A 27550-nucleotide genomic window follows, 5' to 3' on the forward strand; every position below is an offset into this window, starting at 1 on the left:
GGCAGGGAGGCCCTGTGCTGACACCAGGGGACAGAGAACTAACCAGGAAACTCAGGAGAATATCTATACCTCGGTGGCCTAGCGGTGGGGCTGAGAGTCTCTCTGCATAATCATTGCATTAGCTCTGCCCTGCCCTGCTTTATCTCTTGGTCAGGAGTCAGTGATTAAGCTAAGAAGCTTACTTATAGTTTAAAAGCCCTCAGGCTCCCATAGCCTACAGAGAAGAAAAAGAACAAAAGAGGCTTTTAAGCCACTGAGCTCCAACTCAGGGATTAAAATACTATCAATTTCCACAACTGTGAACCCTTTAATTACCTTACTTAGACACAAGTTAATCCAGGCAAGAGTGATCAGTAATTTGAAAAGTACTGAGAGAGTGACCTCATAACATACAATATAAAATGGTTAAACCAACAAGAAATATTGAAGAAATGAACCAGGACAAGAATCCAGCACTCTCAGTGTTTGTACTGCAGATGGAACTGTGGACTTTCAAACACGAGGTCCTGAGTTCTATCTCTCTCATCATATATGTCAAAGCTACATTCTGGTTTTCTCTCCCTCTGATGATTTCTCCTGCTTTCATAATATCTTATAAAAAAAAAGAAAGAAAGAAAGAATCCTAGAAAAGATGATAGTAGTGCTTCTGAAGGTTGAAATTTTACCCCATTGCGCCGTCAGTTGGGTTGAATGGAACCAGAGAAAGCCTGGAGAGTCTTATCTTATTAATAATGCAGCCCCTGTGTACAAGTGGAGATAAAAAAAAAAGATACTAAATATTAAAAGTCAAGGCTGGAGAGAGAGTTCACTTGGTAGGGTGTGTGTTTCTCGGTGAGAGTGACCCACTCTTCAGCTCTGGTGTCACATGAGATTGCCATAAAACTGAGAGGACGTTTTGATTGCACAGTATCCCTCTGTCTCTCACGTTCTGTCTGTCTGTTTGAAAAATTCAACCCAGAGTGGTGAAATCACACATAGGTGAGGGCTCAGCAGTGCCAATGAATATACTGTAAGAAAAAAATTTGCATTATTAACTTAAAAATTATTAAACTTTTATTTATTGTTGGGTAGATACAGATAGAAATAAAGAGGAGAGGTGGGAAGATAGACAGGGAGAGAGACAGAGAGACACCTGCAGCCCTGCTCCACCACTTGTGAAGCTTTCCCCCTGCAGGTGGGGTCCAGTGGCTAGAACCTGGGTCCTCACACAAACCAGGTGGACTACCACCTGGCCCTGTTTTTTACCTGTTCTATACTGAGTACACGTGTACTTCTAAAGTGTGTGCTGAACCTAACTAAACAGGGTGGTATTCGGAGTTGTCATTTTTTTAAATATATATTTTAGTATATTTCATGTTTTATTTATTATTGGACAGAGACAGAGCTGGGGAGAAGCTTCTTGAGTGGTGAAACAGGACTGTAGGGCTCTATTTCCCTTTCTATCTCCCCCTCCCCTCTCAATTTCTACCGCTATCCAGTAATAAATTATATACATATATGATAGAGGTATAGAGGAGGTATAGAGAAGGAAGGACGGAGGGGGGTGTGTGTGTGTGTGTCAGAGAGAGAGAGAGTGAGGGAGGGAGGGAGGGAGGTAGAGAGAGAGAGAGAGAGAGAGAGGAGAGGCCACAGCACCAAAGCTACCTTCAGTACAGTGGACATGGGGCTGAAGTCTGGGTCACATACTGGTAAAGCAGTACACTCACCAAGTGAGTTGCTTTCGCCAGCCCAGGAACTCTGTACTTTCAACACCTTTGACTTCAGTGGAAACATTCTCTGACATCTGTTATAGTCTTGTCTGACTAGCATCTGCTGACTTAATGGGCAGAACAGAACGTTGACTTTCTTTGGAGGAAACAGAGATCCATCACCTGTGTGGTTCAGATAAATAGGCCCAGGATGATCAAATCAGAAGACGAACAAACAAACAAACAAATGCCCCCCCCCCCCCCACACACACACTCTTTGGAACACATGGACTGTTCTAGCAATGGACCCATGAGCAATTCTTCTCAACCAGAATCAGTCACAGAACTTAGCCTGAAGCTATTTGAAGAGAGACTCTCTCCTCCCCAAACATAAAGTGATTAAAAGAAAGCTTTTATGCTCAAGTGAAACAACCCAGTGCAGGCAGGCAGGCAGGCAGGCAGGCAGGAACCCCAGGTCAGAAAAAACTGACAGAGTGGGGCTGGGTGGTGGCTCACTTGGTTGAGGATGCATATTACAGTGCACAAGGACCTGAGTTCAAACCCCTAGCCCCCACCTGCATGGGGAAAGCTTCACAAGTGGTGAAGCAGGGCTGCAGGTCTCTCTCTCTCTCTCTCTCTCTCTCTCTCTCTCTCTCATCCTCTCAATTTCTGGCTGTCTCTATCCAATAAGAAAATAAAGATAATAAAAAAAATTTTTTTAAAAAAGAAAGAAAAACTGATAGAGTTCTATTCCAAAGGGCCTGTAGCTATACTAGTTTGTTTGTTTGTTTGTTTTTTCACTGAGCCTGAAATCTGATATGCAGGTGGATCCAAGTTATTGTCTGGGGAGTAGATGTCATGGCTGGAAAAAGGACCAAAAGCTGGATCAGGGAAGAAAGTGGCTCCGAAATATGGGAAAGGGGTATAAATATTGTTGTCTTTAAATCCCATCGATTTGATCTGATAGGCAGGCTGGGAGTATGGATGGACCTGTCAATGCCCATGTTCAGCGGGGAAGCAATTACAGAAGCCAGACCTTCCACCTTCTGCTCCCATAATGACCCTGGGTCCATACTCCCAGAGGGATAAAGAATAGGAAAGCTATCAGGGGAGGGGAAGGGATATGGAGATCTGGTGGTGGGAACTGTGTGGAGTTGTACCCCTCTTATCCTATGGTTTTGTCAGTGTTTTCTTTTTAAAAATTAATTAAAAAAAAAGAAGGAAGAAATACAAAAAACAAATGAAGAAAGAAAAACTGACAGAGCTGGAGAGGCAGTGCATCAGCTTAAGCAACAGACTATACTGCCCGTCCACGCCTGAGAGGTTCCCCATAGAAAAGAAAGAAAAAGTGAGACCTTGAGCTTAAGCAAATTGTGCCCCTCTTCCCTTCGCTTGACTTTATGTTAGCCAGGGAAAAAAAAATCCCATTTTTGTGCTTGTGCTTGAGAACTGTATGGGAAGAAACAGGTTTTGATTTCCTCATGATAGTTTTGCTAGAGGGTTTGCTTTACAAAAGTGTCCAAGGAATTCCTCTGTTTGCATTTGCATCTTTGTGGTCACTCACTGGATGTTATATCTGGGGGCTGGGCAGTGGCACACCTAGGTGAGCACACATGTTATCATGCCCAAGGACCTGGGTTCAATCCCCAGGTCCCCACCTGCAAGGGGAAAGCTTCACAAGTGGTGAAGTAGGTTTGCAGTTGTTTCTCTCCCTCACTGCCTCTCCCTCCTCTCTCAATTTCTCTCTGTCCTTTCCAGTAAAATGGAAAAAAAAAAAAAAAGGCCTCCAGGAGCAGTGCATTCAGAGTGCCAGTGCTGAGCCCCAGTGATAACCCTGGGGGCCAAAAATAAACAAACAAATAAATAAATAAATACCACCCGGAATGGTGAATTGAGCTCTAGTGTTAACACTGGTGGCAATTTAAACATTGTATCTGGGGGCCAGTTGGTGGTGCACCTGATTAAGCACACACACTACAGTGTGTACTGACCAGGGTTTAAGCCCTGGGTCCCCACCTGCAGGGGGAAAGCTTCACAAGTGGTGAAGCAGGGCTTCATGTGTGTCCTTCTCTGTCTCTTTCCCTCTCTATCTCCCCCTCTCCTTTCAATTTCTCTCTGTCTTATTTTTTTATATTTATTTATTTATTTATTTATTTTCCCTTTGTTGCCCTTGTTTTTTATTGTTGTTGTTATTATTGTTGTTGGATAGGACAGAGAGAAATGGAGAGAGGAGGGGAAGACAGAGAGGGGGAGAGAAAGATACCTGCAGACCTGCTTCACCGCCTGTGAAGCGACTCCCTTGTAGGTGGGGAGCCAGGGGGTGGGGCTTGAACCCGGATCTTTACGCCAGTCCTTGTGCTTTGCGCCATGTGCACTTAACCTCCTGCGCTACACCCGACTCCCCTCTCTCTGTCTTATTAATTAAAAATAAATAAGTAAATAAATAAATAAATGGGAAAAATGGCCACCAGGAATGGTGAATTACCCTGTAGTGGCTACTGTAATGATAACCCTGGTGGCAATTGGAAACATGTATCTGGGTCCCAAGTGGTGGTGCACCTAGTTGAGTGCACACATTACAGTGCGCAAGGACCCGGGATCAAGCTCCTGGTCCCCACTTGCAGGGGGAAAGCTTCACGAGTGGTGAGGGAGGGCTGCAGATGTCTCTCTGCCTCTCTCTTTTTCTGTCTTCCCCACCCTTCTCAATGTCTCTGTCTCTATCCGATAATAAATCAATTAAGTAAACATTTAAACACTTGTATCCGTAATTCAAACGATGGTAGAAATTAGGTGTTGCATAATTCACGGTGTGAAGCTAAGCATCAGAAATGCACGATAACTTCACAAGATGGTATGCTGGAAACAGAAAAAACAAAAAACCTCAGGACGTGCTATTTGTCGAATGAAGTCTTCATGTAAGTCTTTCAATTTTCTATAACCTCTTAACCACCAGCCAGATGTACTTACTGCTCTGACGATGATGATAGATCATTCCACACAGAGAAAATGCAGTGAGTAGCTAGCCACAGTGAATTTGTAAGCATCTGGCTTCTAGTCTCCCCACCTGAGTCATGGCCCACCCTGTAAGCTGCGAGTAGAGTCTGATGCGAGGGACTGTTTAGATATTGCCACTTGGGCTGGGGTGTCATTCTCACATTTATTGACAAAAAGAATTTGGCCTGCAGGAACACTGCCTTTCACCAAGCTCTGAGATATTCTGCCAGATGTGAATTTCACTGGAATGATTTAAGAAATGTTATAGATTTCTTTCCTACATAGCTTCACACTGCACTGCTTCAGTGTGTGTGTGTGTGTGTGTGTGTGTGTGTGTGTGTGTATTATTTTCCCTGTGCTTTTTAATCTTTATTTAGAATATATTTTCAATTAAAAAATATTGACAGACCCCCCTAATCATCAACAAAAGTGCAAGTCACCTCTAAAGTAAGCAATAAAACAATTAGAGGCCAGGTGGTGGCGCATCTGGTTAAGTGCACACATTACAGTGCACAAGGACCCAGGTTCAAGCCCCTGGTCCCCACCTGCAGGGCTGCAGGTGACTTTCTGTCTATCTCCCTTTCTCCTCTCAATTTTTTTTCTCTGACTCTTTCCAATAATAAATAAGGAAAATATTTTTAAGAGTAATAAAACAATTGCTTTGATTCAAGAAGTCAATTTGGAGCAAGATGTTAGATGGATCAAGGGGATAAGCTGGCAGATACACGTGTTTTTCTGACTTATCAGGCCTAGTAATAGGCACTACCTGGTGTTTAAGATCTGTATACGTGATTGCTCGATTTCAAGTTTTCCTGAGTGTTCTAAAGATGAAGAAACTCAGCCTCAGCATTCATTCCTTGCCTATGCAAAGGTCTGTTCAGTCAAGCTGAGATAATTTAGATCTTTTTTTAAAAAATAACCACTAGATCATTATCTATACTAGAGACTTGAAAGGCCTTTCTTTTTTCAGAACCTCATAGCAACTATATTTTATGATAACTCTCAGAGACAAAATTAATGTGATTCTGGGGCATGGGGGGTGGCGAGGCAGAGCAGGAAGGTAACGGGGTTGAGGGGGCTACTCCGCAGTTTCCTCCCATGGGGGCATATGACTAACTTCTGTGTGGAAGAATCACAAGAGAACCAGTCATGTTTTAGGGAGAAGATGAGTATTTACTGGGAGGAAGTAAGGACAGAAAAAGGAGAAGAAAGAGCAAGGCATGCAGGCAGGCATGTAGACCCCTGGGAAAGACAGATACAGAGACCTGAGGCCCTTGGTCTTCCAAGCTTGATAGTCTCTTCAGAGACTATATGGTGGGACCCTCAGGGGATGTACTTTAGCTTTGCTTCTAGGTATCATATCTGCCTCCATCTACATTTTTTAAAAATATTAATGGCTTAATAATGATTAACAAGATTGTTAAGATCACAGGGGTCTAGTTCCACACAGTTCCCACCACCAGAGTTCCGTGTCCCATCCCCTCCATTGGAAGCTTCCCTATTCTTTATTCCTCTGGGAGGATGGACCCAAATTCTTTATGGGGAGCAGAAGGTGGGAGTTCTGGGTTCTGTAATTGCTTCTTTGCTGGATATGGGCAGGTCAATCCATACCCCAATCTGTTTCTCTTTCTTTTCTTTTCTTTTCTTTCTTTCTTTCTTTTGTTTTTATTAGTGATTTAATGTTGATTGACAAAATTACAAGATAACGGGTACAACTCTGCAAGTTCCCACCACCAGAGTTCTGTGTCCCCAATCCCTCCATTGTAAGCTACCACAGTTCTCCTAAGGTTGTAGATAGCTATTATTATTAACTATTATTCCTACAACTCTCTGACTGTCGGGAAATGATGCTATAAGGAATATAGACAGATGCTAGCCCGGCATCTGTCTAAATTTTTTATTTATTTGCCCATTTTCCCCCTATGGCTCCATCTTCTCTTCCTTCCCAATGTCACAGCTCCACCTGTTACTACATCCAAATGTCCCTCCCTTTTTTCCTCTTCTCTTTCCAGGTCCTGATGGAGTTGGAGTTTAGAGCCCTCTGCTCATCTTCCCCTGTCATATCCCCCTCCCCCAGAGAATGGATCAAAATTCTTATTTTTTGGGGGGGTTATTTCTGGGGCTCAGTGCCTGCACTATGATTCCACTGCTCCTGGAGGCCATTTTTCCCCCCATTTTGTTGCCCTCTTTGTTGTAGCCTTGTTGTGGTTATTATTTGTTGTTGATGTTGTTTGTTGTTGGATAGGTCAGAGAGAAATTGAGAGAGCAGGGGAAGACAGAGAGGAAGAGAGAAAGATAGACACCTGCAGACCTGCTTCACCGCCTGTGAAGCGATTCCCCTGCAGGTGGGGAGCCGGGAACTCAAACTGGGATCCATATGCTGGTCCTTGCGCTTTGCGTAACCCACTGCGCTACTGCCCTACTCCCAGGATCAAAATTCTTTATGGGGAGCAGAAGGTGGGAGTTCTGGCTTCTGTAATTGCTTTTCTGCTGGACATGGGCATTCATAGGTGGATCCATGTTCCCAGCCTGTTTCTATCTTTCCCTAGTGGGGCAGGGCTCTGGGGAGAGGTGAGGGTCCTGGACCTAATACACTGTAGTTTATGGCCTTTGCAAGTCAGGTAGGGAGGCTGGTGTCAGATATGCTTCTGGCCCCACCTTTGGGCCTTCTCTTGGCTTCCTGCAGGGTGCTGCTTTATCTAAACTGCCTTCCTACAGGTGGGCCTGTTTATTGATTGTCACTTAGAGATGCGTAAAGTTAATACTTTGCTATGTCTAAAGAATAAGAATTGTCTTTGTGTATATGAATCTATAATTGCGTCTCCATTGGACATGTGTGTTGGCAGGTCAATCCATTCTCCCAGCCTGTCTCTCTCTTTCCCTAGTGAGGCAGGACTCTGGGGAAGAGGGTCTCCAGGAGACATTTCTGGGGTCCTCTGCTCAGGGAAGACCTTCTACCTTCTGCATCCCACAATACTCCCAGAAGGATAAAGAATAGGAAGGGAGAGGTGATGGGATACGGAGTTCTGGTGGTGGGAATTGTGTGGAGTTATACCCCTCTTATCCTATGGTTTTTGTCAGTGTTTCCTTTTTATAAATAAAAACAAAAATAAAAGGATCTATATTAGAGTCTACACTTGAATATACTAGAGAAATACATGTAAAAAAATTTGAAATTTTATAACTTAAACACAGTTACACTAGCAATCCATGAAAACAACAACAAATATTCTGTTTAGAACTCAGAGGGTGGTGACACTTTGATCATTTAAAAAGTAACGTGTTATCTCTATGAAAATTCTCTGAAGGAAATATAATTATAGAAAAATAATTATCAGTTTCTTCATTTGTCCCTTAATTTTATTTAAGCACAACTTATTTTTAAAAGGAGCACTGAGAATCAAAATTTACAATTTGCAGACTTATTTGGAGTGTTTAATTGCTAATTTTATCACAGATAATTGCTGTTCCTTATCTGTATGTATGAGTATATCTGAATTTATTTGCCTAAAAAGAATGTATAATATGGGTGATTTACCTTAAGGCTGGACCAAAGAGGTAGTAAGCATTGTAAAGTATGCTATTTTTTTTAATTGAGAGGGTCAGTGCTTTATAGTGCAGTCACTGACATATGCATACAGTTTCATTATGTATCAGGCCCCCAAAGTTTTCTTCCTCTTCTTCCTCCCCCGCCCTTCCCAGAGTCCTTTGCTTTAGTGCAATATTGCAAGTATGTTATTATCGTATGTAAAGATACTTCAGGGTACTTGGAATATACATTGTAGTGCTTATTTATATCACTAAGGTATTTGGCATTTTTTCCCAATGGAAGTTAACAGTATAAGGTGAGAAATTAGAATGAATGTGACTATATTAGCTCAAGAAATGATAGCGACATTCATATCAATTGGAATGACACAAACATTTCTATACTCTTATACTTTTCTCCCTTTAATATGGACTGCTTTGGGGTTTAAAACCTGAAAAGCTGTCCTTTAATACTCTCCTTAATTTTCCGTGATACACATGGTCTCTAATCTGTCAGATTGGTATTTTAAAACATGACCAAGATTAGTATTCCAGGGGCCAGGCAGTGGTGTTTCTGGGTAAGCACTCGCATTATAGCATGCAGGGGCTGGGGTTCAAGCCCCTGGTCCCCACCTGCAGGGGGAAAGCTTCATGAGTGGTGAAGCAGGGCTGTAGGTGTCTCTCTATCTTTCTCCCTCTCTAGCTCCACCTCCTCTCCCAATTTCTTTCTATCTCTATCCAATAATAGATAAACAAAAACATTTAAAAAATAATATCCGAGGGGGCAGGGCACATGGCAAGAAGTGCAAGGACCTGTGTAAGGATCTGGTTCCAGCCCCTGGCTCCCCACCTGCAGGGGAGTCGCTTCACAAGTGGTGAGGTATGTCTGCAGGTGTCTATCTTTCTCTCCCTCACTCTTGTCTCCCCCTCCTCTCTCCATTTCTCTCTGTCCTATCCAACAACAACAACAACAGCAATAGCAACAATAACAATAATAACAACAAGGGCAACAAAATGGGAAAAAATGGCTTCCAGAACCAGTGGATTCGTAGTGCAAACCCTGGAGGCAAAAAAAAAAAAAGAAAGAAAGAAAGAAAGAAATTAATAGTATTCCAGGTCACTGGAATACTAGTAAGTAAGTTTATACACAATCAGTATAAGATATATATCATTTGGTATTTTTTTGTTTGTTTACTTTTGTCAAAATATTTAAAGATACAGAACTGATTATTCTGCATAGAATTATTATTAAATAGGCTAGGGAATGCTCAATAGAAAATGTGCATTTTATAGCTTGTCATTATCATATACACTTAGCCATCAACTTTCTTTTTTTTTTCTTCCCTTGCCATGTAGGCTTTTTTTTTTTTAAAAAAAAACAACATTTATTTATTTATTGGATAGAACAGCCAGAAATCAAGAGGGTAGGAGGTAATAGAAAGAGAGGGAGGGAGGGAAGGAGAGAGAGAGACAGACAGACAGACAGAGAGACATCTGCAGTCCTGCTTCACCTGAAGCTTTCCACCTACAGGTGGGGACCAGGGGGCTTGAACCTGGGTCCTCCTGCATTGTAACATTTGCACTCAACCTGGTGCACCACCACCTGGCCACCTCAACTTTCAAGTAAATGCTTTGAGTAAACATACTGGGAGAAGCCCCCCCCCCCCCATTCACCAGAGGAATGTTTTCTTTTATCATCACAGCAGGATTCTAGGAGATAATTTGGGTATTGAATGCTCTTGGATTTGGGTCTAAAGAAGTGAGAGGAAGTCTCTCCCAAGGAAGCATTTCCTGTGAGCTTCCGAGAGTGTCATAGTCATTTTTTTTTTTTTTTGGTCCTTTACACTCTTGAATTTGATTTGTGCTTTTGTAGCAGCAGAGATCGGAGCATTCAGGAGAGCAGATCTGCCTGCTTTTTAGCTGCCTGCAGCGATAGAGAATTAGTCTGTCATTCCAGGTGTTGGACAGTGGGGTGTGTTGTGTGGTGTGTGTGTGTGTGTGTGTGTGTGTGTGTGTGTGTGTGTGTGTCTGCGCGCGCGCCTTCCACAACCTGAAGCCCAGCATAGCCTGACAGTGCTAGCCCTGTAGCATCTATTCCAGGCGTGGCTTTGAAACCTGTGGCATTCTTGACTGGACCACTGCCCTGTCCCTGCCTCTGCTTTAATCTCGCAGGCTGTTGGCTGCCATGGCAGCCAGCAGCATCCACTCTCACTGCAGCAGTGGTAGAGGCGGTGGCGGTGGCGGCGGCAGCAGCAAGGGAGAGCCATAGATCTGAGAGAATGCAGGTGGAATATTAAACCACCAGAGGCTCATGCTTGCGGGGCTGGGCATCTCTGGCTTCGTGCTTTCGCTGGAGGGTGGGGGGGGGGTGGTGGGAGGTCTTCCGAGGCTGAGGCTGTGCAGGCTTTCACCACCTTGTCAGCTGAGCCAGAGTCCAGGGCTGCAGACCTCAGTCCCTCTGCAAAAAGGCTGGGAAAGAGGCAGACGAGGGGAAAGAAAAATTTAAAAGCAAGAGGCATTGCTGGTGTTTTTTTTTTTTTTTTTTCTGCTCTGTCACATTTGGGGAATCACAGAGAGGTTGGAGGGAAATGAACACTTATCACCGGGCTGAGACTTCCTGCACTTGGGTAAAGACAAGGAAGCAAGCTACTTTTTCAGCTGCTGAACTCTTTATTTACTTATTATTATTATTATTATTTTTCTGGCTTCAATTGCATCCTAGCACCGAGCTTGTAAGTACTGCTGATTAGGGGGCATGTGTGGACTTTGGAGGCTGCCTGGGTTTTGGGTCGAAGTGCATGTGCTGCTTAAGACTGGTTAAGGCTGGTTAGCAACCCCCCTGGGTTGCAGACAGACAGCTGATGTGAAGTTGCCTTGAACTTGAAGCTAGACCTGGTCCACTTAGCCATGCAGCGGCCAGCTGGACTCTCGGTGTTCAGGGGCAAAGAAGTGAAGAAGAAGCAGGGGGCCGGTCTGCTGAAGCAGAAGTCTCTGACCAGTCTCACCCTCAGCAGCGAGGGGGAGAGGAGACCCACTGTGCGCATCTCCAACTGGTTCGGGAATGCAGCCAAGACCAGCCAGAGGGAGTCTGACTATGCAGACAGGCGCTCTCTGTCCAGGTTCCTCTCACGCTCTGTGCAGTCCTTGTATCCCAGCACCACCAGCAGCAGCAGCGGCAGCAGTGGCCCCAAGGAGGCCTGGAACTTTCTGCAGGCCCCACAGACTGGTGGCGGCGAGGGGAGAGAGCCCTGGGTGTCCGGGAAAGGCCTGGGAGGTGAGAGTGATGAGGAGAGCAGGTCTGAAGAAGAGGAGAATGCTTCCTCCTCCAGGCAGAGCAGCCTGAGCAGGAGCTGGGCAGAGGAGGAGGGTGAGAGTTGCCTGCGGGAAGGCACGGCCCACCTGGATGAGGAGGTGATCATCACCATGCTGGGGGACTTGGAGCAGGTCCTCTACACCGACCTGCTGGGTGAGTCAGTGCTGGGCGGGTCCAACGGGCATTGCCGGGGCTCCGTGTCTGCCCTGTGATGCCACAGCTTTGGGTCCTGTCTTTTTCTCTTTGTCCTTTCTTTTCTTTTCTTTTTTAAAAATATTTATTTATTTATTCCCTTTTGTTGCTCTTGTTGTTTTATTGTTATAGTTATTATGGTGTCATCGCCGTTGTTGTATAGGACAGAGAGAAATGGAGAGAGGAGGGGAGGACAGAGAGGGGGAGAGAAAGATAAACACCTGCAGACCTGCTTCGCTGCCTGTGAAGCGACTCCCCTCCCTGTAGGTGGGGAGCCGGGGCTAGAACCGGGATCCTTATGCCGGTCCTTGCGCTTTGAGCCACGTGCGCTTAACCCGCTGCGCTACCGCCTGACTCTCTCTCTTTGTCCTTTCTTATGGAGACAGCAGTGGAGAGGAAGAGAGAGAAGGAGAGACACCTGCAGCCCTCCTCCACCATTTGGGAAGCTTCTTCCACCTGCAGCTGAGGACTGAGGGCTTGAATACCACTACCTGGCCCCCTGCTTAATTTGTTGTTATTATTATTATTATCTTAGATAGAGACAGAGAGGTACAGAAGCAGAGAGAGAGACACCAAAGCATCAAAACACCCTTCATTGTAGCAGGGGCAAGGCCTAAACCTGGCTAACACACATAGCATGCTGTCTAGGTGAACTATTTTGTCAGCCCCTAGCTAATTTTTTTTTTAATTTAGTTACTCAAAACAGTTTAATGTTTTTTCTCTTGTGATTAATTTGGAGACTGTGATCACCAGCAGTCTTCTCTGGTCATTATTGGCCTGGTGTCTAGTATAATCTACACAATCAGACAACCATAGATGTGGTCACTACTCCAAGCCTTCTTTTTAGAATAATGGTTTTTTTTCTATTATTTCTTATTATCTTTATTTATTTATTGGATAGAGACAGTCTGAAATCAAGACAAAAGGGGGTGATAGAGAAAGAGAGGGACACCTGCATCCCTGCTTTACTGCTTGTGAAGCTTTCCCCTGCAGGTAGGGAACATGTGTGCTCAACAGGTGTGCTACCACGTGGCCCAAAAAAGTATTTTAATCTGCTTGCAGTTTTTTTTTTTTTTTCTTCAGAGTACTGTTCAACTCTGGATTATGGTGATACTGGGGATTGAACCTGGGACCTTTAGTATCTCTGGCCATGAAATGCCTTTTGCATAACCATTACTACTTTTTTTTTTTTTAGCATAGTCCTTGAGTGGGGCCTGTATATTCAACTTCTCTCAAGGGGATGAGGATTGGAGATGAAGAACGCAGGGTTTTATGGGTAAATTTTCTGTGCAGTCAAGTTTCTTTGGCTGCCTTCTTGGAACTGAAAGGAATGGCCCTTATCTTCACCTCTGACAAGTACCTTGCATAAGGGTTATACTTTCAGAATTATAGAAGGAGAGGCCAGGTGGTGGCACACCTTGCTGAGTGTACATTGAGTGTACATTGTAGTGTACGGGACCTGGGTTCAAGCCCCAGTCTCCACCTGCAGAGAGAAGCTTCAAAAGTAGTGAAGCAGTGTTGTTGGGTATCTCTCTATTTCCCCCACTTTTCTTGTTTTCTCTGTTTCTATTTGAGAAAAAAAATAAATGACGTTAAAAGAGAAAGAAAGAGAGAAAGAAAGAAAGGTAAGAAGGAAGGAAGAAAGGAAGGGGGGAGATCCGCTGGGTATGCAGAAGGAAGTTTCTCAGCTTTCAATTTCCTTTTTTTTTTTTGGTGTTTGGCCAGCACCGTGACTATGTTCATTATAGCAGTTAAAACTACTAAAGATGGGACTGGGAAGTGGTTTTGTGCTTTTAAAAACTAAGTGTTTTTCATGATGTGAATGTCCAGAGTAGAGACTGACAAAATCTCTAATTCCTGTGACATGCAGATGTCTGAAGTGATTCTTGAATTTCATGACTGAACTTTGATCATCAGTTTGGCTGCCAAGGTAATAGTTAAGACATCTGCACTGTAATAGTTTTGCCCAGGCTCAATGCAGTGTGGGAAGTGCATTTTTGCATTATTATTATGTCTCCCTCAAAAACCTACAAACATCAAACCATTGACTGTATCACGTTTCATGACGCTTTGTATTTTCACTAAGGATTTCACATAGGACACATGAATTCATTAATTAGTTAATTAATTAATGAAGAGAGGCAGAAAGAAAATGAGAGGGGAGGGGGAAGACAGAGAGACACCTGCAGCCTTGCTTCACTACTCTGGAAGCTTTCCTCCTGCAGGTGGGGCCTAGGGGCTTGAACCTGGGTCCTTTGGTACTGTAGTGTGGGCATTCAACCAGGTGTGCCAACACCCGGCACCTTCTATTTGAGATTACTATACATCATCATACCAGGATGATGGTTTTGTTGTTTCTGATTCTCTCAACTGACGATGAATGTGGGTTTGTTCTTATTTTCTCTGTGTTCTCCTGTTACAAGATATTCTGTGAAGCTTTTTGGAAGAAGAAGAAATCTTCGAGGCAAATATAGCTTGATTTTTCATGTCAGTTTGCTTTTAAGAGTCACATTTCCACATTCATAGGAGCCATGCTTTCTGACTCTGAATAGCCCAGGTGTTCAGACACCAAAGATTTATTTCACCGTTGTGTGAGTCTTGTGTTGAAATGCTTTTGATAAAAGGTTCGCATGTAGAACAAAAGCAGAGAAGGACTTTTGGTTGCAATCTTTCTGTTTATCTGTTGGACTTGTCAAATCAAATCATATTCATCTGCTTTTAAAATGGTAACATAGTGTTCGAAATGCCTCTTGCAGAAGTGGTTTTTTTGTTTGTTTTTACTTTAATTATTTTATTAATGATTTAATAATGATTAACAAGATTGTAAAATGACAGGGGTATAATTCCATACATTTCTCACCACCAGAGTTTTTATCCCCTCCCCTCCCCTCCATTGGAAACTTCCTCATTCTTTATCCCTCTGGGAGGATGGACCAAAATTCTTTATGGGGAGCAGAAGGTGGGAGGTCTGGCTTCTGTAATTGCTTCTCTGCTGGACATGGGTGTTGGCAGGTGGATCCACACCTCCAGCCTGTTTCTCTCTGTCCCTGGAGGGATAGCTCAGTGCTTTAAAGAAGACATCAACAGAGTGCTTTTCCCTGACAGTGTTTGTTGGTTATGCTGTTCAGTTCCAGCCTGCTGTGGGCAAACATATAGGTGACACTTGTCTTTCTATGCGGAAATACCTTGGAGCACTACTATCTGAGGGAGACCTCTTAAGGGAGTCTAAATATCTCTCTCTCTCTCTCTCTCTCTCTCTCTCTCTCTCTCTCTCTCTCTCTCTCTCTCTTTTGCCTCCGTGGTTATCTCTGGGTCTCAGTGCCTGCACCAGGAATCCACTAATTCACTGCTTTTGATGGTCATTTTTCCTTTATTATTTATTTATTGGTTGTTGTTGTTGGATAAGCCAGAGAAATCCAGAAAGGAGGGGAAGACAGAGATGGGGAGAGCAAGATAGACACCAAAATTATCCCCAGGTAATGGTGTATGCTCAAGCTGGCAAAAACTCCCAGAACACAGCACCACCCAGAGATTGTCATGGTTGCTTCTCTGCATTACTAGGCTCTGCCTCTGAGTCAAAATGTCCTCTCCCAAGTTCAATTTTCAACAGTGCTTCTTGAGTTTAACTGCTGAATCCTCAGTCTCTTAATGAATGAAATACTTGAGGCTCTGTGTCACACATGTGCTAAGGAGTGCTTTAAAAGGTAACTTTAAAAGCATTAATTATATCAAAGCAAGCATTGGCTTAACCAACAGACTTAAAAATGCTGTATCCAAACCACTCTGTACTGGGCCACAAAATAAAGGTTATCACTAAATAATGACATTGGTCCTGAGAACTTCTCTGTGAATCAGATGTATAAACATATAATTCGAGTCCTTATTAAAAGATGACAGCAGGGAATCGGGCAGTAGCATAGTAGGTTAAGTGCACATGGCACGAAGCGCAAGGACCATCATAAGGATCCTAGTTCGAGCCCCTGGCTCCCCACCTGCAGGGGAGTCGCTTCACAGGCGGTGAAGCAGGTCTGCAGGTGTCTATCGTTCTCTCCCCTTCTCTGTCTTTCCCTCCTCTCTCCATTTCTCTCTGTCCTATCTAACAATGACAACATCAATAACCACAACAATAATAACAAGGACATTTTGTTGTTAAATATAACAACAAAAAATAACAAGGGTAACAAAAGGGAAAATAAATAATAAAAAATAAAAATAAAAAGATGACAGCATTGGCAATATAAATTTTAAAATGTAGGGGGATGGGTGGTGGCGCACTCACATTACAGTGCCCAAGGACCCAGGCTCAAGACCCTGGTCCCCACTTGCAAGAGGTAAGCTTCATGAGTGATGAAGCAGGGCTGCAGGTGTCTCCCTCTCTATCTTCCCCTCCCTTCTCTTATTTCTCTCTGTCCCTATCTAATAATTAAATAAAAAAATATGTACTACAGGAAAGAATGCAAGAATGGGGCCACACAGATTACATGGTCTTTCTACTGCTAAGTAAAAATGGAGATGGCCAGGCAGTGGGACACCCCGTTAAGTGCACATAGTACTAAGTGCAAGGACCTGGGTAGGGATCCAGGTTTGAGCTTCCTGCTTCCTGCTCCTTCTCCTCCTCCTTTTTTTTTTTTTTGCCTTCATGGTTATTGCTGGGTCTCAGCACCTGCACCAGGAATCCACTGCTTCTGAGGGCCATTTTTTCCTTCTTTTTTATTTATTTTTTTTGTTGTTGGATACGACAGAGAAATCCAGAAAGGAGGGGAAGACAGAGAGGGGGAGAGCAAGGTAGACACCCAATTTGTCATGTTCAAGTTGGCAAAAATTCCCAGAACACAGCACACAGATGTCCTGCTCCAAGTACACCTCACAAGTCATCTCTGTGTGCTAGCCCTCAGAAGCAGTGGATTCCTGGTGCAGGTGTCTCTCTCTCTCTCTCTCTCTCTCCCCTGCTTTCTCAATTTCTTTCTGTCCTGTCCACTAAAATGGTAATAAAGGCTGCCAGGAGCAGTGAATTCAAAGTGCTGTCACTGAACCCCAGCGATAACCCTGGAGGCAAGTAAAAACAGATAAAAATAAAAATTCAAATGCAGAGAGTATCCAGTGGAACTTGATACTCAGAGAGAAAATTTAGCTGTAGGTCATAGAAGACCTAGAGGTGACCAATCAGTTTGTCCCAGTGTTCAAAACCCAAAGTGAATTACAAAGGGGGGGGGGGAGGTAACATAATGGCTATGCAAAGAGACTCTCCAAAGTCCCAGGTTCAATCTCCCCAAACCACAATGAGCCAGAGCTGAATAGTGCTCTGGTAAGAAAAAGGAAGAAAGAAAGGAAGGAGAGGGCCTGGTGTTGGTGCACCTGGTTGAGCGCATGTATTACATTGCGCAAGGACCCGGGGTTCGAGCCCCCACTACCCACCTGCAGGGGGAAAGCTTTATGAGAAGTAAGGCAGGGATGCAGATGTCTCTCTGTCTCTCTTTCTCCCTCTCTATCATCTCCCTCCTTGATTTCTGGCTGTCTCTATCCAATAAATAAAGATAAAAAAACAAGAATGTTCTAAAGAAAGAAAGGAAGGCAGGAAGAAAGGAAGGAAGGAAGGAAGGAAGGAAGGAAGGACGGAAGGACGGAAGGAAGGAAGGGAGAAAGATTACAAAATAGACCATTTCAGGAAATGTGTGGTAGTCTTGACTGGATTTTTACATATGTAAAGCTCCCTTCAGAAATAATATTTGGTTTGGAGATTATGGCCCTGTGACTAGATAGCTAGCACATTTATGTGATCGTATAAATCCTCTGTGCATTGTTGTGCTAATTCACCTTCATTATTAATAATTCATTTTATCTGTGTTTTACAATTGGCCTTTTCCATTGCCTTGTCTTCTCTGTTCCCAGGCCTCTAAATATCCTGTGGTTGCATGTTTACAGCATAGTTCAGACTGGGTAACCCCTAGGGTAGTTGTAAGTACATTTAATTATATCTAGCCTTTAGTGGATCGCTGAAAATTCTTATTATCTTGAATTTTGATTTGGCTGTTAACTTTCATGACACGAAAGCAGAGTGGTTATGTTTTGCTCAGTAAGTGCCGGAAGGAAGATGAGTCTGACTGATTGTCATGATGGTTTGGAGTCATGAGCAGATGGTTTGATAAGAAAAGCCAACATGGGGTGGGCAAAACACAAAACAACTCACCTGGACAGTGTGTTGCTTTACCATGTGTCTAGTCCAGGCTTCAGTCCAGCCACCGCCACATTGGAGGGATATTCTGTGCTGTGGTTTCTCTCTCTCTCTCTCTCTCAGTCTCTTCCCCCAGCCTTTCTTTCCATCCTCCCTATTTCTGTCATGAAAAAGTCAGCTGAGTGCTCAAACCTCAGAGGTGATAAATGGTCCCAGAAAGTCACTCAGTATTATTATACATATGAAAGTTCCTTTTTTTTGTTTTTAGTAAATTAAAAAAATTTTTTTTAATTTATTTATTTTCCCTTTTATTGCCCTTGTTTTGTATTGTTGTTATAGTTATTGATGTCATCATTGTTGGATAAGACAGAGAGAAATGGACAATAGGAGGGGAAAGAAGAGAGGGGAAGAGAAAGATAAGACACCTGCAGACATGCTTCACCGCCTGTGAAGTGACTCCCCTGTAAGTGGGGAGCCGGGGGCTTGATCCAGGATCCTTAGCCGGTCCTTATGCTTTGCACCACTTGCGCTTAACCTGCTGCTCTACTGCTTGACTCCCTTTTTAATATATTTTTATTTATATTTTTTAATGAGAAAGAGACATACAGAGAGACCTATCAGAGCCTTGTTCAGCTCAGGTTTATGGTGGTGCTGGGGAAAGAACCTGGGACTTTGGAGCCTCAGACATGAGAGTCTCTTTGTGGAACCATTCTGCTATCTATCCCCAACCTCACACGGAATTTCCCTATGGCAACTTTGGATAGAGGAAGAACTTTAGTCAGATGCTAGGACCCTGAGATCCATCTCATCTCAGGGTTGAGAGAGATTAACTTCAGGGGGCCTGGCATTAGCATACCTGGTCTCGTGCACGTAGCACAGAGCACAAGGATCCAGGTTCGAGCCCTCGGCTCCCCAGCTGCAGGAGAGAAGGTTCACTAGTGGTGAAGCAGGTCTGCAGATGTCTGTCTTTATCTCTCCCTAGCATCCCAATTTCTCTGTCCTAATAAAAATGGAGAAAAAAACAAGTGGCCACCAGGAGCAGTGGATTCGTAGTACCAGCACTAAGCCCCAGTGGTAACTCTGGAGGCAGAGAGAGAGAGAGAGAGAGAGACAGACATTAAGTTGAGACACCACAGCCAATGATTCAAAGAAGTCTGGAGGGAATCACAGAAGTTATCCCAAGACAGGACAATGTCAGGTGAGTGGCCCCAGCCAGAACTCTGACAGACTATTTATTGACAGAATCATCCATAATATCAAAAAGAGACAAAGGAGATCAAAGATATTTTTGTTTGTTTTTTAAGTGAATTTATGCATCAAGAGCATTAAGTGTCAAGATAGAAATAAAAAGCAGTTATACATCATATGAAAAGGTCAGAACATATTTCTCAGGAGGAATCAGAATACAGAAATATTTAAAAGTTAACTACAGCAGCCATCACATAAATGTGATTATGTCAGGTACACTTCTTAGAGGTTGTAAGAAATATTGAGGGGGTCAGGCAGTGATGCATCTGGTTAAGCACTCACCTGACAGAGCATAAGGATCCGGGTTCAAGCCTCCAGTCCCCACCTGCAGGGGGAAAGCTTCACGAGTGGTGAAGCAGGGCTGCAGGTGTCTCTCTGGCTCTCTCCCTCTCAATCTCTCCTTCCCCTCTCAGTTTTTCAGTCTCTAATAGCTAAATAAAATTAAAATTAAATGAAAGATTTAAAAGAGAAAAGAAATATTGAGTTATTCTCCAGTCATTCTGTGTAAAAATCCCCAGACTCTTGGGGAGACTTTTGCCAGTCCTCAGAGTTCATGGATAACTGAACCTGACTATTATTTAGCCTGTGGGCCTGTTATAGTTTAACTCATCACCTCTGCCCCAGAGCACAGGAGTTTTGATCAAAGAGCAGCCAAGGCCTCTGACATTCATAGACAAAGAAATGTGCCTAGGAAAAATAACATGCAGACATGTTCAGCCAGATTTTTTTTCTTCCTATCTATTTTTATTTATTAATTAAAAAATTTTTTATTTATTTATTATTGGATAGAGACAGAAATTGAGAGGAGAGGGGGAAGCTAGAGAAAGAGAGAGACAGAGAGACACCTACAATCCTGCTTCACCACTCATGAAGCTTCCCCCCTTGCAGATGGGGACCAGGGGCTTGAACCTGGGTCCTTGTGCACTGCAGTGTGTGTGCTTGACCAGGTGCACCACCTCCTGGCCCCTATTTTATTTATTTTTTATTAGCGATTTAATAATGATTGACAAGATTATGGGCTAAGAAAGGTACAATTCCATACAATTCCCACCACCAGAGTTCCGTATCCCATCCCCTCCATTAGAAGCTTTCCTATTCTTTCTCCTCCTCCTCCTCCTCCTCCTCCTCCTCCTCCTCCTCCTCCTTCTTCTCCTTCTCCTTCTCCTTCTCCTTCTCCTTCTCCTTCTCCTTCTCTTTCTTCTTCTTCTTCCTTCTTCTTCTTCTCCTCCTCCTCCTCCTTCTTCTTCTGTTTTTGTCTCCAGAGTTGTCACTGGGGCTCAGTACATGCTTTGCAAATCCATTGCTCCTGGAGGCCATTTTTCCCCCCATTTTATAGGATAGGACAAAGAGAAATTGAGAGAGGAGGGGAAGATAAAGAGGGAGAAAAAGAGAAACATCTACAAATCTGCTTCAACACTTGTGAAGTGACCCCCTTGCGGGTGGGGAGCCGGGGGTTGAACCAGGATAATTTTTTTGTTTCCTTTTTTAGTTCTTTATTGGGGGATTAATGGTTTATAGTCAGCAGTAAAATACAATAATTTGCACATGCATAGCATTTCCACATAACAACTCAACCCCTACTAGGTCCTCTTCTGATATCATATTCCAGAACCTGAACCCTCCCCCCCACCCCAGAATCCAATCGTTACTTCACTGCAGTACACCAACTCCATTCCAAGTTCATCTTTGTGTTTCCCCTTCTGTTCTTTTTTTTTTTAAAATAATTTATTTCTTTATTGGGGAATTAATGTTTTACATTCAATAGTAAATACAACAGTTTGTACATGCATAACATTCCCCAGATTCCCATTTAACAATACAACCCCCACTATGTCATTCATCATCTTTCATGGACCTGTATTCTCCCCACCCACCCACCCACCCACCCCAGACTCTTTTACTTTGGTGTAATACTCCAATTCCATTTCAGGTTCGACTTGTGTTTTCTTTTCTAATCTTGTTTTTCAACTTCGGCCTGAGAGTGAGATCATCCCATATTCATTATATACACAATGGAATACTACTCAGCCGTAAAAAATGGTGACTTCACCGTTTTCAGCCGATCTTGGATGGACCTTGAAAAAATCATGTTGAGTGAAATAAGTCCCCTTCTGTTTTGTTTTTCAGCATCTCTCTATGAGTGAGATCATCCCATATTCATCCTTCTGTTTCTGACTTATCTCACTTAACATCCTTGAAGCTCCATCCAAGATGGGCTAAAAATGGTAAAGTCACCATTTTTAACAGCTGAGTAGTATTCCATCGTGTATCTAGACCACAACTTTCTCAGCTACTCATCTGTTGTTGGACACCTGGGTTGCTTCTAGGTTTTGGCTATTACAGATTGTGCTTCTATGAACATAGGTGTACACAGATCTTTTTGGCTGGGTGTGTTGGTTTCCTTAGAATATATCCTCAGGAAAGGAATTACAGGGTCATAGGGTAGGTCAGCTTCTAGCCTTCTGAAAGTTCTTCAGATTGTACTCCACAAGGGTTGGACCAACTGGCATTCCCACCAGCAGTGCAGGGACTGGGGGTTCCTTTATCCCCACAGCCTCTCCAGCATTTGTTGCTAATATCTTTCTGCTGTATGACATTCTCCTAGGAGTGAAGTGGTCTTTATTTGCATTTATTTATTTATTATTTTATCATATTGTCTTTATTTGAATTTCTCTGACAATGACTTAGAGCATTTTTTCATGTGTTTTTTGCCTTTTGGATCTCTTTTATGGAGAATATTCTGTTCATATCCTCTCCTCATTTTTGGATGGGATCATTTGTTTTCTTTTTTAAAAAAAATTTTTTTATACTTATTTATTTATTCCCTTTTGTTGCCCTTGTTGTTTTATTGTTGTAGTTATGATTGATGTCGTTGTTGTTGAATATGACATTCTCCTAGGAGTGAAGTGGTCTTTATTTGCATTTATTTATTTATTTATTATTTATCATATTGTCTTTATTTGAATTTCTCTGACAATGACTTAGAGCATTTTTTCATGTGTTTTTTGCCTTTTGGATCTCTTTTATGGAGAATATTCTGTTCATATCCTCTCCTCATTTTTGGATGGGATCATTTGTTTTCTTTTAAAAAAAAATTTTTTTTATACTTATTTATTTATTCCCTTTTGTTGCCCTTGTTGTTTTATTGTTGTAGTTATGATTGATGTCGTTGTTGTTGGATAGGACAGAGAGAAATGGAGAGAGGAGGGGAAGACAGAGAGGGGGAGAGAAAGACAGACACCTGCAGACCTGCTTCACCGCCTGTGAAGCTTCTCCCCTGCAGGTGGGGAGCCAGGGGCTTGAACCGGGATCCTTACGCGGTCCTTGTACTTTGCGCCACCTGTGCTTAACCTGCTGTGCTACCGCCCGACTCCCAGGGATCATTTGTTTTCTTGTTGCTGAGTTTGATGAGCTCTTTATATATGTTGGTTATTAGCCTCTTTTCTGATGTGTGGCATGTAAAGATCTTCCCCCAGTCTGTGGGAGGTCTCTTTGTTTCGGTGGTGGTTTCTTTTGTTGTGCAGAAGCTTTTTAATTTGATGTAGTCCTATTGCTTTATTTTTTATTGAGTTTTCTTTGTAATTAGATTTATTTCATTGAAGATGTCTTTAAAGTTTATACAGAAAAGAGTTCTGCCAATACTTTCTTCTAGGTATTTGGTAGTTTCTGGTCTAACATCCAAGTCCTTGATCCATTTGGAGTTGACTTTTGTGTTCGGTGAAATATAGTAGTTCGGTTTCATTCTTTGGCATGTTTTTCCCAATTTTTCCAACACCATCTGTTGAAGAGACTCCTTTTCCATCCATTTAATAGTCTGGGCACTTTTGTCAAAGACTACATGTCCGTAGATGTGGGGGCTCACTTCTGGTCTCTCAGTTCTATTCCACTGGTCAGTGTGTCTATTCATGTTCCAGTACCAAGCAGTTTTGATGACAATGGCCCAATAATACAATTTGAGATCTGGGAGTGTGACACCTCCAGTTCTGTTCTTTCATCTCAAGATTGTTTTGGCAATTCTAGGTCTTTACTAGATAAAAATTTGCAGCTTTTGTCAAACCAGGATCCTTGCACAGGTCCTTGCACTTCATACTGTGTGCTTAACCCAGTGCACTACAGCCCTGTCCCCAGAGGCTTCCCTATTCTTCACACCTGCACAGAAACATTCTCACTATTCATCTTCATACTGGAATAAGCCATCTGGGGCTGGGTGGTGGTACATCTGGTTGAGCACACGTATTATGTGCAAGGATCCAGGTTTAAGCCCCTGGTCCCCACCTGCAAGGGACATTTTTCGTGAACAGTGATGCAGGACTGCAGGTGTCTGTCTTTCTCCCCCTCTATCTCCACATTACACTTCAATTTATTTCTTTTCTATCAAAAAAAAAAAATCAGGGGATGGCTTCCCTGAGCAGTGGATTCAATGGCAAAATAAATAAATAAATAAATAAATATTTAAAAAGAAAAGAGAGAAAGAAGAAAGAAAAAGAAAAGGAACCATCTCCTAGTGGAGAGAAGGAAAGCTCTCTAATGTTAGACTTTTTGTTTAAATTATTGATTACTGGGTAGACATAGAGAGAAATGGATAGGGGAGATAGAGAGGGAGAGAGACATCTGCAGCCCTGCTTCACCACTTGTAAAGATTTCCCCCTGCAGGTGGGGACCAGGGATTTGAACCCGGGTCCTTGTGCATTGTAATGTGTGCACTTAACTGGGTGTGCCACTGGCTGGTCCCAAATCTTAGAGGTTTTAGGAGGCTGAACCTGCCATCATTCCAGTGAGGCAGAGATGAGTTTATTTACTTGCTCAGAGGTGATACAAGACACTTTCTGGAATATCCACCAACTGTGCTTTAATTATGAATGTTAAATGCGTACATCTTGCATATCCGTATAAATCTGACATTACTGCCATGGGAGCAAATTCAAAGGTAGAACATCTACCTATATTCTTAAGGCAAATACTAGATTGACCTGTATCTTTATTTGTCTGTGAGATAGTTTGTTTTTATAGTAGAATTTTATATATGTTGTTTCCCTCGTTTAATTTTCTTTTTCTTTTTGTTTAATTTTATTATTGAATAGAGACAGAGAAATTGAGAGGGGAGGGAGAGATAGAGAGACAAAGAGAGACACCTGCAGCCCTGCTTCACCACTCGTGAAGCTTTCCCCCTGTAGGTGGGGACTGGGTACTGTCATGTTGGTACCTAACTAGGTGTGTGTCACTGCCTGGCCCCTTTTCTTTCATTTTTCTATTTCATCCAGATCAATTTTGTTTCCTTTCTTACTGTTCCCTTCATCCATTCATTTTACTTATTTTATTCCCCATCCCTTTTTTAAAATTTCTTCTCTTTTATTAAAATTTCCCATTTTTTATTTAAAAATTTCCCATTTCACCATACTATTGAGCTGGGAAGATATCATTGAGGTTCAACAAAGAACTTTCACGCCTGAGGAAATTAAATCTCAGATTCTACCCCCAGCACCAGCAGAAGCTGGAGCTTAACAGAATGAAAACGATGCTTCTACTGCCTTATGATAGTCGTCCACATACAACAGGTTCAAGGAACCACTGGCCTGCAAAGTCTTTTACTTAAACAAGATAATTCCTGTGTCCTCTGGCATTCTAGTGATGATGGTGCTTTTCAATGACCTGTATTTGTCAGCCTGACAGAGCTATTTGTTCCATGCCCATTAAACATGAGTTTTCATCTCTTGACTTTATTTGGAAATCTACTGTCAGAATGTGTGATCTATAAAAAGTGGAGAAGCTATTCACAATAGCAAAAAACCTGAAAACAACCAAAATGCCCTTTGATAGATGACTGGACAAAAAAAAAAAATCATGGGATATAACTTTAACATAAAAAGTAGATGCAGTTGTGGTGCAGGAGGTGGCACAGTGGATAAAGCATTGGGCTCTGAAGCATGAGGTCCTGAGTTCAATCCCTGGCAGCACATGTACCAGAGTGATGTCTTGTTCTCTCTCTCTCCTCCTATCTTTCTCATTAATAAATAAATAAAATATTTAAAAAAAAAAAAAGAAGTAGACTCAGCCATAAAAATAAAGATGATCTTGTGTCCTTTGGGATAAAGTGGAAGGAATAGGAGAATATGAAGCAAGTAAGGAGGTAAAGGAAAAACTACAGCATAGTTACACTTATATGCAGAAGATACAGAGTGGAGTATACGAATGTAAAAAAAAAAAAAAATCAAACCTATTTCCAAGACTGGGAGATCAGGTCCAGGAGGTGGCGCAGTGATAAAGCATAAGACTCTCAAGCATGAGGTCCCAAGTTCGGTCCCTGGCAGCACATGTGCCAGAGTGATGTCTGGTTCTTTCTCTCTCTCCTCCTATCTTTCTCATTAATAAATAAATAAATAAAATCTTTAAAAAATATATCCAAACTTTAAAAAAGAAAAGACTGGGAGATCTGTAATGTTATCTGTGGGGTTGGGGATGGGGACACAGGCCTTTGGTGATGGGTGTGGTGAAAAAATAAATGAAAATTAAAAAAAAAAGAAAAAGAAAACGGAGAAATATTCTATAAAGTGAAGCCATATAGTGCCATGGTCCTCAGTCCACGAGTCTCATAGAAGATGTAAAAGATATACTTCTAAACACAATGGCCTTTAGCTGACTCTTCAGTCTAAAGGTACATGTTTATTTAAGTTATTCTGAATACACTTTTGAAATAGATAATCAGGGAAATAATTAGGACCCAAAGAGCTTTCTGTTTTTAGTTAAGCTCCGTAACATGGAGTACAGTAGAGATTCTATTTTCAAATTCCTTTCCCATTTGCAGTGATTAAGGTCATAGATATACAAAATATTATATTATTACCTCTCCAGATGACTACGTGCAACTTTTTTATAAGTTTATTTATTTTTTAAATTATTGGACAATTAATGGTTCGCAGTTGATGGTAAAATACGACAGTTTGTACACGTGTAACATTTCTCAATTTTCTACATAACAATTCAACTTCCACTAGGTTCTCCTCCTCCTCCATCATGTTCCAGGACCTGAACTCTCTTCCCAACGCCCAGAGTCTTTTACTTTGATGCAGTGTGCCAGACTACGTGTAACTTTACTTTTTGTTTCTCTTACATTTAGAGAATTAAAATTATAATTTTACACGGTGAGTGAAAGACTTCAACTGGCCTTTCTGTGTGTCTCATATGAAACTCTCATAATGTAGAGATAAAATAGATCTTAAGGAAATAGAATTTTTAGGGGCCAGGTGGTGGTGCACCTGGTTAAGTGCTCACATAACAGTGCACAAGGATTTAGATTCAAACCCTTGGTCCCCACCTGCAAGGGGAAAGCTTCACCAGTGGTGAAGCAGGGCTGAAGGTATCTCTGTCTCTTTTCCTCTCTACCTCCCCTCCCCTTTCAATTTCTCTCTGTCTATCTAATAAATAAATAAATAAATAAAATAAAAAATAAATTTAAAAAAAGAAAAAGAGAGTAGAATTTTTAGATATCACGATCATTGGAAATTCCCTATCAAGGTTACTTTTAAAAAGAGGAACCTGTATTACTTACATCTGTCTCCCATCATTGTCAGAAGAGTCAGTCTCACAAGTAAATTGATTTGCCATTTTACTCACCTAGGTGAAGACCCTGAAGCAAGAAGAATGCGAACCGTTAAAAACATTGCAGATTTAAGACAAAATCTAGAAGAGACGATGTCCAGTCTTCGTGGGACCCAGATAAGTCACAGGTTCTTCTCTATTGTACCTATCTTGGGGCCAGTAAAAGAAAAAAGAAAAATCGGCCAGTCTTAACCAATTAGAATGACAGAGAAGGAATTCTGGTTTTCCTGTGCTCTTCTCATTTAAATTTCATAGGAGGAGCAACTGGTGACTTCTCAGCCTCTACCCAAGAACCAGTTTCTTCTCTTACCCATTTCTTCTCCCGTATGCATTTCGTGCAAATGGAATTAGTTACTGAACCTACCCTATCACTCCTAAATATGAGGCGGCCAGGCAGTGGAGCACCCTGTTAAGCACACATAGTACTAACTACAAGGACCTGCACAAGGATCCGGGTTCAAGCCCCCGGCTCCCCACCTGCAGGGGAGATGCTTCACAAATGGTGAAGCAGGCCTGCGAATGTCTCTCTTTTTTTCTTTCTCTATCTCTGTCTCTCTCAATCTCAATTTCTCTCTGTCCTATCTAATAAAATGTAAAAAAAAATAGTGACAAAGTTGCAGTTGAATATATCTGGGAAGGAGTGATAGAGACTTTCAGGTGTAGTTGAGGTTAGCTTCCAGAATAATCTCGAGAAGTCCTCAATGGATTAAATCAAGGGTTTTCTGGGCATGTGCAATGCTGTTTATGAATGCCCCTTCAAACATTTTGACTCAGAGGTCTAGTAGAACTTCAAAATGAAGCTATCAATTCGATTTCATA

At 42.3% G+C, this 27550-nt stretch overlaps 1 protein-coding gene across 6 annotated transcripts in view; it reads left to right on the forward strand.

The window, feature by feature from the left end:
* NAV3 (neuron navigator 3) overlaps window positions 1-27550 on the forward strand; it is a 666403-nt gene that overhangs the window by 442283 nt on the left and 196570 nt on the right. For all 6 annotated transcript variants that reach the window (XM_060191355.1, XM_060191352.1, XM_060191353.1 and 3 more), the window contains one exon: window positions 26751-26859. In XM_060191355.1, coding sequence (XP_060047338.1) covers window positions 26751-26859 — 109 coding nt within the window. The remainder of the gene's footprint in view (window positions 1-26750; window positions 26860-27550) is intronic.

This window comes from Erinaceus europaeus, chromosome 5 (genome assembly GCF_950295315.1).
Source record: "Erinaceus europaeus chromosome 5, mEriEur2.1, whole genome shotgun sequence".
Lineage (NCBI taxonomy): Eukaryota > Metazoa > Chordata > Mammalia > Eulipotyphla > Erinaceidae > Erinaceus > Erinaceus europaeus.